Source organism: Platichthys flesus, chromosome 2, assembly GCF_949316205.1.
Source record: "Platichthys flesus chromosome 2, fPlaFle2.1, whole genome shotgun sequence".
In the NCBI taxonomy this organism is placed as follows: domain Eukaryota; kingdom Metazoa; phylum Chordata; class Actinopteri; order Pleuronectiformes; family Pleuronectidae; genus Platichthys; species Platichthys flesus.
This window is the reverse complement of record NC_084946.1, coordinates 27,237,705-27,251,302: the sequence shown is the minus strand read 5'-3', so window position 1 is coordinate 27,251,302 and position 13,598 is coordinate 27,237,705. Positions and strand designations below refer to the sequence as shown.

Sequence of the window (13,598 nt, the reverse complement as noted above, 5' to 3'; positions counted from 1 at the left end):
GCAGCTTACAGCTTACTGCCTCCACACACACACACACACACAGACACACACTCGCCGTGACCCCGTTTCCTGCCGTTTGTGATGTAATTGTTCTATTTCCTGTTCCAAACGGTTGTCGATAAAGCACTTTTGTCTGGGACCTGTTGGCTAAAAGCTCTATAAATACAATGGGCTCAGCTTGAGAACAAAGTGCAGGAGCTCGGATGATGAGGGAAACATTCACACCCACCCGTCTCTGCCTCTTCCTCTCTGGGCTTCAGTCAAACAGAAGCTACAGGACACATGAAGGGACATGTCGCTGCTCACATATCAGTTCACAGCACGAGCCTGTGAGATTAGAGCTCAGAGGGAACGACCCGAGTGTTTTACATTTTACTGCCGGTTGAAAGAACCCGGCCGTTGAAAGGAAGCCTTGTCAGGACCATAGATTAGTCATGTGGTTAATTTAAAATTGTTAATATTGAACTTCAATCTGTCATAAATGATGGCCTCACCTCAGCCTTTAGTTTGTTTCCAGTCCTGTGCAAGATGGACGACACGACGCCTCCTCTATCGCCCCCTGGTGGTAGGGGTCATGAATACCGGCTCCTCCATGTTGTTGGAATGGACACAGACACATATTGGTTAAAGGTCTATGTATCTAACTAATTGGCTCGTTAGGAGAAGATTGTGGTTTTGTTTCCGTCTCTAAAACATTTTAAATTTAATTTTAAAGGGTTTTAAAATACACACACACACACAACACCATTGTGTCCCTGTAGTTTGTGTGAATGTGTGTGTCGTCCTGTGTGTCCAGGACCGGGGCGATCCACGTCGGGGACCGGATCCTGGCGATCAACAGCGTCAGTCTGAAAGGCAAACCGCTGAGCGAGGCCATCCACCTGCTGCAGATGGCCGGGGAGACGGTCACCCTGAAGATCAAGAAGCAGCTCGACAGTGAGTGTGAGTTTGACGAGTTTTATTAATTTAATATGAACTCAGTGTCATCGACCGACTGTCTTCTGATAAACGTGATAAACATTTAAAACAGCTTTTCCCCCCAAAACCATTCAAATACTACTCACACACAGCAACTGTATTCAAACTGTTTAATGTTACTTTATATTTAATTGAGTTTTCTTATATTTATTTATATTTTTGAATATTGAAATACACATTTTTTTATGTTACTGTATATTTGATCTTATTGTTCTGTCTCTTTTTTAATGAAGCTCACCTATAGAGGCTTTTCACAGGATTTTATTTATAACCATCGAGAGAATAAACATCTTGAAATCTTCACTCAGTGTCTTTTTAAGATTAAAATAGGGAAGCTTTACTCAACTCTCTGGTGGTTTGAACAGATGATCTGACCCGTCTGGAAATAGGCTCATTGTCTTCGGGTTTTCTTTGTTGTCTAAATTTAAATCCAGCTTCTTCTCTCCAAGACTCGGAGGAGAGGAAAGCAGCGGATGCAGAGGACACGACAGAGAACGAGCTGAGCGACCCCGACGAGGACGATTTGACGGACAGCCAACAGACCAGCAAGATGTCCGAGCTCTACTCCACCACCATTCCCAGCGTGGACTCTGCCATGGAGTCCTGGGACGGCTCGGGGATGGACGCGGGCTACGGCAGCCAGGGTGAGTGCTGGACCCACACGAGCAGAGTGAAAGGTCAGAGTGGACACAACGCTATGAAAGGCCAAAGAGCGAGCGCAGGGGAATTCAGTCTGACACGTGGGACTCGGCCCGGTGATGCTAATCTGTCAGCTGAGCCTCAGGAGAAGCCTTCGGAAAACACTTGAGTGATGAGATTTTAGTTTTATGAAAACTTCATGTACGTGAGACCCTTCCTCCTCCTGCAGGCACGTACAGTAACCAAGCTGTGGGCATCACGCTCCACCCGCACGAGTGGCGCAGTGTGAAGCAGCAGCAGCAGCGCGGCGCCACGCCTCCTCCTGGACACCGGAAGAACTACCCCTTCAGCGATGGAGGGTTCAGTGAAGACGACTGGGACAAACCACCGGGGTAGGACAGAACTTTAGAGTCATATTCATATACCCACTAGTGGGACATTTCATTTGTGAGCTTGTCTGTATTGGTTTCGTCAAAGTTAAGTTATTACCTGAAAATGTATTTGATGTGTAATTTGACTTTATGGTTTGGCCCAATGTCCCATCCATTAACATGGAGAAGGCTGTGTTTATGATCTATACCGCTGCCAGCCACCAGGGGGTGATTAAGATGATTTGGCTTCACTTTCTGGAGCTGTGATGTCATCCATCTTTATTTATAATCTACGACCAAAACATACAAAACCAGAGTAAAATCCTCAAAGGACACGTTATATATAAAATAGAGCACAGGCAAAAAAACATGTATAGATATATAGGAAGCTGGCTAAGTATAAAATAGTTATTAATGTGTGATTTATGGAGGAGGGCGGAGATTAACAAGTTCTTTTTGAATATTGATATCAAATAAAGTGTTTTTATATTTTGTATATTTTGTATATTTTTTAATTGCATCTTGGAAGTAAAGGAAATGAATGAATGTAAATAAAAAAATGGAAAAATTACTCTGGCACTGACTGTGAATCTTCATAACTTTATATTCTACAACAAATTCAACCATTTCAGCTCAAAAACAGAATCATGTGATCTCCTCGGTGATTCTCGGCGGCTGCACCAGGAGTTTGTGTGGAAGTGCAGAGTTGAGTGGTGAAGTGAGCGATGGTGACAGAGGATCCCGAATATGTGTGTGTGCATAGTTGTGCGTCAGGAGGTTAAGCCTTGTGGGGATAGCAACGTTCGCGGGGGTTATATAACACTGCTGCGGGTGAGGAGAAAAATCATTTGCACAGTGAAAGTGAACTAATCTTGTCAGTCGAGGTTATTCAGTGTAAAAAAAAAAAGATTACTCATGTTAGATTTAACCAGAAGGAACAGTCCCGTCCTGTCCTGGCAACTCTCTGTGTGTCCACAGCGGCTTTGCAGATACACACTACAGTCCATACAGAATATAATGAGGTGGAAGATATGCCTAGTTCACGTTTATTCTCATGACAGGACAGAAAAGTTTCATGTGATGGAGAAAGAGTCCAGAGACTGAGAGGCAGGGCGCCCCACTATAGTGAGACACATGTTTCTCTTGAGCATCTTCACTGAACTGAATTTTGTGTTCTCGTTGTGCGACAGGTTCATCGGCCAACAGCCGGACGGAATTCTGTTGGATCCCGAGGACAGCTTCTGGTGTCAGGCGCTCGAGGACCTGGAGACCTGCGGCCAATCGGAGCTGCTCAGAGAGATCGAGGTCAGTCGGCACGTTAGCATCCGCGTCCTTCGCTCCCAAAACCACAGTTTAAAAAATAAACATAGGTAGTTACATGTTCTAGACCTAGTTCATGTGTGTGTTTGTGCAGGCGTCCATCATGACAGGCACGGCCATCAGTCTGGGCGTGGACGGCGTCAACAAGCCTCCACCTGAGCCGCTACTGAGCCACAACAGGATGAGCCCCCTGCGGAGAAATTCTCTCCTGCACCAGGGGAACCTCCTGCACCAGGGCACGCACCTCCACCAGGGGGCCCACCTGCATGAGGAGGCCCACCTGCACGAAGAGGCCCAGCTTCACCAAGGTCAGTGGCAGACGCGACAGAATCAAATGTGTCTCCAGGAAACTAAGAGGAGGACGGATGAAAAGGGAAACAACTTAATGCTGTGCGTCAAATGCTCGCTGATATACTGTCAACAGCAAACCTGTGATTTCCCCTCAGAATCCCTCCTGCGCCAGGAGATCCATTTCAACCAGGAGGCCCTGCTGCACCACGACAACCAGTCCCCTCTCCTGCACCACGATCCCAGACCCAAGGCGTCCCTGAGGGTGTCGGAGAGGACGTGGGAGTCCCGACGGATTAAAGAGGAGATGCAGGGTATTCTGTCCCCGACGCCTCTGGAGCTGCACAAAGTGAGTTCAGAGCTGCCAGCGGTTCAGTGAGTGGTAAACAGAAGGGAGCGCTTCGTTCTTAAAAGATCAACTGGGGGGGGGGGGGGTGGAGGTTTGAGGAATCCTTAAAGGCCTTTTAGGATTCGTGTTGAGAGCTGAGTGAGAAGATCCGTCCACTTTCATGGCTGGAACACGGGGTCAGGAGGAGAGGAGCTTTTTACATCGTATTAATTTGAGGTATATGCAGGTTTTAAAAATTCCTTTCCTATTGCCAGTGGAGGTGTTCACCTTTCGGTTTCTCTCCATCCACCGTGACTCATTTTTGTTGCATGAAAGAAACTGAAACTGAAATGTTCTCTGCCGCTGTCTAGATGCATTACATGCAGATGAAAGGTTGCTGATGCACTTTGTTCACAAGAAATCTTTTATTTCTGTTAAACACCAAGGCCTGGAAATTCAATGTGCGTCATAGTGCAGCGTTAAGACAAGAACCAAAATGAGCTTGTTCACCCTGGTGTCCTGTTTCCATCACTGTCTATCAGAGACAGATCCGGTTTCATTTACCACTTGAATCCATTGACATTGCAGACAAAAGCCAGATGTTAGTTGGTGTTAATGGTTTCCTTCGAGCTAGAGAGACAACCGATTCCCACTGCTTCCAAAACACAAAAGGATTTCTACCAGTCCTGCTAAAAAGTTCCATCTAGTTTTTTTAAATGTGAAGACAAACATGTTTTCGAATGTTGTGAGGAGGAGTTGTGTAATGTTCCTCACAGATCTGGGGTCTGCCAGGGACTCGGCAGCAGGGGACATTTCCTCCTCAGCCCAGAGGGTTGTTTTGGTTCTGAACAGTCATGAGTCGGAGGCCGCTCAGAATCCACACTTTCCTTTTTATCATCCAAACGGGTGAAGAGTCGTGACCAGAAACCATCACGTGATATTAACGTTAATGGTTCACAGCTGGATTAAACCAGCGTCCCAGTGCTGCTGACGGGTCTCCCGCCACCGACCACGACTTTCAGCTGCTTCCACTTTACGAGGCCATAAAAACGACCTCTCCAGGAATTGTTTTTGTGAGGAAGATGTTGGTTTTGTGCACTGCAGGGTGTTGTGTAACAAAGTGGGGAATGTACTGCTCGGCTGCTCGGCTGCTCGGCCTTGTGCGGCCCGGGCCCAGGACGAGAAAGACATTTGTTATCCAGGGAGAAAGTACATTAAAGTGAATCCTCGGCTGGTTCACTGATGGACTCGTTGGCCGTCCGCCAAAGTGTTACAGTCTTTAAATGGTGCCTCATTAAAAGATCATGTAATATTCATACATGGTGCGCTGCCTCTCCAGCTTTTTGTTAAGCCCGATTTCTCTGGAGAACATCTGCTCCTCATTACTTATTGTAAAAATATCCCTTTTGCATTTAGCTCTCTGGCTCTATTGACGGGTTTGGAGAGGAAGCCGTCATGCTTCAGTGAAGTGATGCATCATGGGTGGAAAGTGAACAGTGGATCATTTAGTAGAAACTCATCTTAACACAAGGGGCTGATTGTTTTTAAATAATTGATTCTCAGGATCTAAAAGCCTCCCAAAAAGTATTTAGATAATCTTGCATTTCATTTTCAAAGGTCTTACATGTTGTGTAAGTTATTGTTATACTTTTCAGGTACTTACTGAAGAAACGTATGATAATAATAATGTATATTTCTAGGTCATCATACTTTATTACGTAGGATTTAGGAAACTGTGCTTTCTTTCCTGCTTTTTTAAATCAGGAGGATTTTCTGTCACTTTAAGGGTGAAGGTAAAATATTATATATAATATCCTGCAGCCTTTTTAGTTTGTTCATCTCTTTCAATTTAACATTTGTGGAACAGGAGCTGTGAACACTACAGAAATAGTGACTTTACCTTTTTTGCACAGTCTCTGTTTATGTCTTTTCCTCTTTCACAAGTGAGACTGTGGCCAAACAACACCGGAGACATTTTTAAGGTTTTACAATGGAGCGACATTTTAGAATGATCTTCATCTAACATTGTCTTTGTGTGACGTTCCAGGTATTTCTTAATTCAACAGAGAGTAGTCAGTCAGTGAGTTCTAGCTTTTGTTTCTTTCTTTTTTTGTATATATTATATAAAGTATTACTCCTATCTCTCTTGAGATAAACAAGCTGGTTTTCCCTCGTTCCTCCTCCTGCAGGTGACGGTGATAAAAGACCCAGAGAGCGACGACTTCGGCTTCAGCGTGTCGGACGGTTTCTTGGAGAAAGGAGTTTACGTGAACATGATCAGACCTGATGGACCCGCCGACCGAGCCGGGCTCAGACCCTATGACAGGATCCTGCAGGTAATGGTGAGAGCTCCACAACCAGAGGAGCAAAGGTGGTGCATCAGCAGGGGGAAATCTGTGGGTCTGGGACTTCAGATATTAGCTCCAAGGATTTAAGTTGTCATAAAGAAGAATGGTTTAACCTGAGTTGATTTCTGTCTTAGTAAGTCACAACCTGCCGGTCGAACCATTTCCATTTCCTCCGTCCAGGTGAACCACGTGAGGACGAGGGACTTCGACTGCTGCCTGGCGGTGCCTCTGATAACAGAAGCAGGAGACCGACTGGAGCTGGTCATCAGCCGCAACCCACTGGCCAACGACGACCTGGAGGACAATAACAACACTTTGGACCGTCCACTAGACCTGTAACACACACACACACACACAGACACACACAGTACACACACAAGGAACCGGAGACGGATCTGCAGACACACACATCCACTGTGTCTCACTCAGCCAGGAGACAAAGTAGTGGAAACTTACAGTATATCTGGAACTGGCCCAAACGCTCACACACACACACACACACACACACACACACACACACACACACACACACACACATACAATCCAGCAGCTTGCAATAATTCTACGAAAGCGGGGCCAGAGAGTGAGCAGAGAATCCACCAGAGGCTCCTGACGACTCTCGTTGCTGCTCGAGCACAAACGACCACGAACCTGGGACGTTAAAAAAAACAACATTTTAACTGATACACATTGTTTTTGTTTTTTATCTTAAAACAAACCTGAAATTTGAGCAAAGTGATTTCAGCTGCGTTTTCAATGTGAGACCACAGCTTCCCAGTAAGAAAGTCCCAGTGCTGATGGTTCCAGACGAATCTGCCTTATTACACATTCTAGGAAGTTTCAAGTGCACCTGAAGTGATGAAGAGAAGACGGCCTTGCTTAGGTTTCAGATTTAGTTTTGGGTGATGTTTACATTGTGTCTGTACAGATGTGGCCATATTGTTGCTCACGTTCTGCTCAAATATTCTGGCTCCCGAGAGTCATTTCCCTGGAAAAGGTGGAGTTGAGCTGTTTTTCCAGGTGTCCAGTCCTGTAGTCGGACTTCTGAATCGGACGTTGCTCATCAAGTCACCACGCTGAAAATCTGAGTTTACGCCATCATCACATGGTTGAGACAACGATGTCAACTGCCGAACTCTCTGGCAGCTGTGGTCATTAGATAACAACTCGTGTGTGTAGCACTTCTGAGAAATCCAGTAGAACAGGAAACAGGGACCGAGCCGTTCACAGTTAAAGCTTGTGAGCTCGATAGAAGCAGATGGCAGATGAAACGAAAAGCCAACGTGTTTATCCAACTTGGTTAATCTTTACATTAGAGAAACAAACATGTTGCATAAGAGCCGTTGGTAATACCCACTGGCAAACATCAGAACTCGCCTGGGCAGGAGATGACAGCGCTTAAGACCAGTGCTGACCCGGGAACACATCCACTCTCCTAGCGAGCTTAATGCTGAAGAACTGCGATGTTTCTACATCTTCTGCAAGATGCAATTTAGCATCGATGCTTCCCACTTGCACTGGTAAAACTTTCAGGCATAACTGAGCAGGAGCATAGTGGCTGCTGCACATTCTTCTACGACTAGAGTCACACAAAAAAGCAACTGCATAACAGGAAGTAACAGGTTTCCAGTGTTAAAGGAATAGATGCTCACAATTATCATCACTCTCACTACAGAGATCCCAGGTATAGATGACGGTATCGTCTGCAAACAGTGGGACTGGATCTGTCAGGTGGAAGATGAAGCACCAAGTTGTTCAGACTCGCAGCGTGTCACACAGACACACACACACACACACACAAACACACAGATGAGGGCCAGTATGCTGTGTGTATGTGATTTAACGTTTGTTCATGGTCCTGGATGTTTGCTGAACTTGGTGTGTCAAAAAATACAATACAGAGTACGGTACATAGTATAGTACATAGTATAGTACAGAGTACAGTACGGTACAGAGTACAGAATAGTACAAAGTACAATAACACATGCGCTGTGTCTTAAATCATCCACTTATTCACAAACACTTACTTTACTATAGAGAGACTTCTGTGTAGAGGACGATTTATTGAGCTCATACGCACAGACACACAAAATGGTGAACTCATGATCTGGTGAACTACAGTGATCAGTGAGCGATCTCAGAACAGACCAGGCTGGTTCCCTCTCAATTGAACTGGGACTGCTGCCAAGAAACCACAACGTTATAACCAGTTACCAGTGGAGTCAAGTGTAGGATCTGATGGTGGAGGCCTATGTTGAACCCATGTCATTAATTTCTGAGACATCATATTTGGCTTTGGACAATGTCTTAATACTCAATTTCCCATGAGCCTCAGCTGCTGCTGCTTTGGAGACAAAGCCTAATAACCCCTCCATCAATTCCAATGCTTAGTCATTACTGTTAAAGACAAAACCACCATAGTTGTTTCTATTCATTCAAAAGTGAGAATTCATGAATTTTGCATTTAACTCATATTTTGATCCGTGTGGTAACGACAGATTCTTCCTTTCATGGTTTTCTCAAGATTCCATCCCAAAAAGTGATGTGTGTGTGTGTGTGTGTGTGTGTGTGTGAGCAAAAATGTGTAGAAACTACACAACGCACAGGAATAATACACGTGAGAATGTGTGAAAGAGAGAAGGAGGGAACGGGAACAATCACAGCTTCTGTTCTCTCGCTCTCTTTCACTCGGGGTGGGTCTCTCACTCTTTCCTCACATTGTTACATAACACAGTTAGAATCCAGCTGCCCCCTCTAAGAACGCCCCTATACATGTGTGTGTGTGTGTGTGGGTGTGTGACTTATTATCGTCACGTGTGCATCTGTATGTGTGTGTGTTGGTGTCTGTGTGCACTATATACATGTGTGTTTACATGTGTGCATGACTTTTTTCTTTCGAACACGTTTTGACTCGTCTGAGTGTTTGAGCTCGAGTGTTAGCGTGTGTGTGTTAGCGTGTGTGTGTGAGTCCGAGCGAGCGTTAGCTGGTGTACATTTCATTGTACAGCGGTGATTTCCATCAGGGCCGTTCACCGAAACCCTGATGAGACACAAAACAGGACCGACTCCGTTTCCGTGAGCGAGCCACACAACGCTTTTCATGAAAACCACACACAAAAAAAACTGAAGGGACTTCAACCTCTTTCCAAGCACTTACTACAAAAAGAGAAGCACACTGTTGAATACCATGCACTGTAAGTATTTTCATGTACAACGTTAAAAAAGACGAGTTTTTTTATTACGCAAAAATCAAGTGGCACAAAAAAATGAAATGGAAAAAAGCAACAAAAGAGAGAGACGTTTAAAAGCCTTCCAAAGTGATCTGTTGGTTTTCATGTATGTATGTAAATACGTATGTGGTCAGTCATACTCCCTATGCATTTCTGGGGTCAAAGGTCAGTTCCAAGCCAAATCCAGAGTCGTAACACACAAATCATATTGTGATTTTATTTTAACGTAATTTCATGTTTTACAGTCGAATGGTTGAGATTTACCTTCGACACCGCATTACAACAATTAGTAATAATTCAATGTGGGTTTCACGACTCCGCCCTGTCATCATCCTGAAGCCGATAACAGATTAGTAATTAGCTTTACAATCTGGAACCCCTTAAAACCCACACATTCCCCCAAAAATCCACTGTGTTTACATTGATCACCTTTAGCTTGAAGTGAATCCACTGTCTAATGAAGAGGATTCCATTTTCTTGACCAGAGAATCGAGCCTGGAGAGAAGATTTGAATTCTTCATCTCTCAGAGTTCCCTCGTGTTGAGGTTTCTGTCAAACGGATTCTCATCAGCAGTCATTCACTCTCTGGAGACGCAGGAGAAAAGATCACGATGCTGTTGTTTCCTTTCAGTTTGGTTTTTCCATATAAGGGGAGGCCATACTGAAAATAAAATATACAACTACACTATATTATATAATATATGATATAGTCACCTTACTGTTAAACTATTAAAAATGGTGGCTATAGGTTATGGTCTAATCTTATCTGATCGGGGCTCATCCATCTTTGAAGTTATCGACTCGTCTCCTCTGCAAAAAACAGAAATTTCTTAAACTGAATTTATCTGATTTTCTCCTTTTAAAGTCAAATCACGTGAAGCCCAAAAAATGAAATTCCCAAAGAACTGAGTCCTTGTTCTGTGTTGCTCAGAAAACTTGGTCATCTGAGCATCCGGTTGTTTAATTTGAACCATATTGACGTTACTGTAAACATGAATTTATTTTTACTGTGGACTTCCAGCAAACCGTCTGTACACAAAGAGGAAATGCTGCATATTTCCGAAAAGCACATTTTGGTGTCTCTGACTATCTGCTTCACATTTCTGATAATTGCATGTCAACATTTGGCATAACGGCTTTTCTTTGTATGTATTTATTAATTTTACATAAAATAATTTTTTAAAAGATGTGTTGACAAGTGGCATCAAACTGTGTGTTACGATTCCGGATTGTGTTTCTTGTAATGTATGCGATGTGTTGACATTGTGGTTTGTTTGTTTTTTTCAGATTGTGTAAAGTTCTATTCTATGTAATATAGTATTTTTCTATGACGATATTACAGAAATTACAAAACAAACATTATGAAAAGGGAAAATAAAATGTATAACTTTGTCGTTGTTCGTCTTTTTCTTTTTCATTTTCTATGAAACAAAGCGTGTACTGCTATACTTCTCTTTTTGAGAAGAACGTGAGAAAAAAATGGAAGAATAAAATGTCTAATTTTATGAGCTGGGTCTGTCGTTATTTTGATGAACATGTTGATTGTTTAATTTTAAAAAGTACCAGTGAGTAAAATTTAGATGAAAAGGATCCGTCTCATCTAACTCGTAGCAATTGTTGTTTTCCTAACACTTTATTTTAAATACTTTATATTTACATTTGGGCGGGTGAGGGGGGTGATCAGCTGCAATGTGACACTTCACCACTAGATGTCACTACACTCTACACACTGGACCTTTAAATCTGTGATTAAAATGCACGTTAGTGAGGGAAGGACACACTTTGACACAAAGTCGTTTTCCATCCATATTTCAGAAGCTTAGACAGGAACCAACTTTAAATTGTGTTTCCCTAGTTCCATAAAATGTCATAGTATTGGACGTAATAAGCACAGATCGGATAGAGACACAACATAACTGTCTTATGTGCACATCTTATAAAATGACGTGTGTCTCTTCATGTGTGTGAATGGTGCCTCTTTGTGTGGTTCTGTGTGTAGCTCGTGGCTATTCTCCATTTTCTTGTGTATACTGGACTTTACATTCTGCCTCTGCTGTCTTAATTATGCCCGAGAGCCAACTGTTACATAACCAGTCCAGGACACACAGCTCACATACTGACGCACACTCACACACACACACACTAGTCTGCTCTTTATAATCCTACCAACATTAACACAAACCATAAGATCACAGATTGTTATCATGATTCCACCAGCAGCAGTGCAAAGTGACTTCATGTGGGTTCAGTTTAGAACTACACAACGACAGGTCCACAGTCGACACTTGATTGTGTGATTAGGAAACACAAACCCCTTCTGTGCCAAACTGAAACTGGTTTTTCAAGCTGCTCTTTAACTGGACCATTTCATTCTATTCAACCGAACTTTACAGTTACTGGTGCTTTATATTATAGTACATAAGGTGATTTATATTGTTTCTTCTTTTACTAGTTTATATCTATTTTAAAGTATTTCTGTTTTGTACTAATTACGACTTAACATTTGAAATTTAAATATTGTTTTGTACCTTTTCTCCTCCATTTACTTGAGATGTGTCTATTCATCTATTTATTTATTTACTTTCTTTTTGCCCTTCGTACCAAACAGTCATTACTTCAGATGGAACCAGCAGCAGCAGGTTTATTGTGGGTTTCTGTGCAGTGCGGGTGGAACTGAGGGGAAAACCCAAACCTCACATGCAGCTGAGTTACCAGCGACTGATCCGAGGAGGAGACGGGGGTGGACGCGTCCGCTGGGAATAAAACTGCCAAAAATTAGAAAACATGTTTGTTCACATGTGTCCCTGAAGGAGTAGGAAACTGCTCTCGTTTGATTCTCTCACCATTTTTAGCCGCTCTTCCATTTCCTGTTTCTCCTTTTTTTTCTCTGTGGAACAAAAGTAAAAACACACTTAGCGTCGATTCCAGAAAACTGTCGTGAAGATGAATTGCAAAGCGAAGATTCTCAGCGTCTATTCTGGGAGCTGGCGGGCAGAGAATGGAAATGTCAGCTCAAGCTTCTTTCTTTGGACTGAAAGATATTTAAAGCTCCGGCCACAGAAACACAGCTGCAGTTTTCCTCTGGTTCAAAACCACAAACACAGTCTGAGCTCCTGCAGAACTCTGAGGTCAACCCGGATCAATAACCACAAGACTCACATCCAAATTCGTTTTTATACGTCTCTGGGAAAAACGTATAAATCACAACAGCAACAATGACGGAGCATTAGCGCCTGGATTCCTGCGGAGCTTTGTGACGACTTAAGAATAAACATTTTAAACGAGTATTTAATGTTGCTCTGTAAATACTTTCATGGGAATCGTCAGGTTTAATGTGACCCTGCAGATTTCCAGGGGAAGTTACAATTATCTGTGTTGACTACACACATGTGTGAGCCTTTACTTCCTTGTTGTGTAACGGATGTTGGGCTCAAAAAGAAGATTCCATAATAAACTTGGTTTTTGGAACACACAGCTTAATCATGGGGGGGGGGGGCTCCTCTTGTTTTCGCCGGTTAGAAGCTTAGATGGTGATTTCTGTTTTGGGGTATTTCTGTTTGGTTAGGTAAGCGCACACTGGATTTATTTGGCTCAGGTTCTTTGGGTTGTTCTTCCGAAAACGAAGCCAAGAGAAACGTTGAACTCTGGAGAAACAGTCTTTAAAAGATGATCACATGAACAGCACGTGGACTAAGAGTTGACTATAGAAGGAGAGAGTCTGGAGGCTGCTGGGATCTGGGGACGCTGCCACGAGGAAGCCAATCGAGGCCTGGATCCACCTGGGCAATTATTTAAATCAACCAATCAGTGATCTGCAAAATATGTCAAAGCATGTATACAAGTATGTCCTGTGGGGATTTGGGCGGGACAAACACATTGTCAGAGTTTCATTTTACAATTTCTGGGAATGATAAAAAAGAGAAATATGTCAAATCTGAGAAAAGAGAAATGTCTGGCCACTTGATGTTTCTATGAACTAGCCTCAGTTCTGGATCTGCTCCAGAATGATGAGGAAATCCGTCCAATAGCTTTTTATGTGTAACTTGCTCACAAATAGAACACTTACACAAGCCTCCATAATGTAGCTGGGATTCTA

The 13,598-nt window shown here is 43.2% G+C and overlaps 1 protein-coding gene and 1 long non-coding RNA gene across 2 annotated transcripts in view; both read left to right on the top strand.

Moving 5' to 3' along the window:
- LOC133964368 (glutamate receptor-interacting protein 2-like) overlaps positions 1-3,975 on the top strand; it is a 5,169-nt gene extending 1,194 nt beyond the window's left edge. Inside the window, exons 2-7 of the mRNA XM_062398404.1 lie at positions 797-936; positions 1,428-1,622; positions 1,847-2,009; positions 3,179-3,293; positions 3,403-3,616; positions 3,755-3,975. Coding sequence (XP_062254388.1) covers positions 891-936; positions 1,428-1,622; positions 1,847-2,009; positions 3,179-3,293; positions 3,403-3,616; positions 3,755-3,975 — 954 coding nt within the window. The 5' untranslated portion in view covers positions 797-890. The remainder of the gene's footprint in view (positions 1-796; positions 937-1,427; positions 1,623-1,846; positions 2,010-3,178; positions 3,294-3,402; positions 3,617-3,754) is intronic.
- A 2,144-nt stretch (positions 3,976-6,119) lies between these two features.
- On the top strand, positions 6,120-11,007 carry LOC133972126 (uncharacterized). Its single transcript, XR_009924433.1, has 2 exons — positions 6,120-6,260; positions 6,453-11,007. It is a non-coding gene; the product is annotated as an uncharacterized LOC133972126 (long non-coding RNA).
- The last annotated feature ends 2,591 nt before the right edge of the window (positions 11,008-13,598 follow it).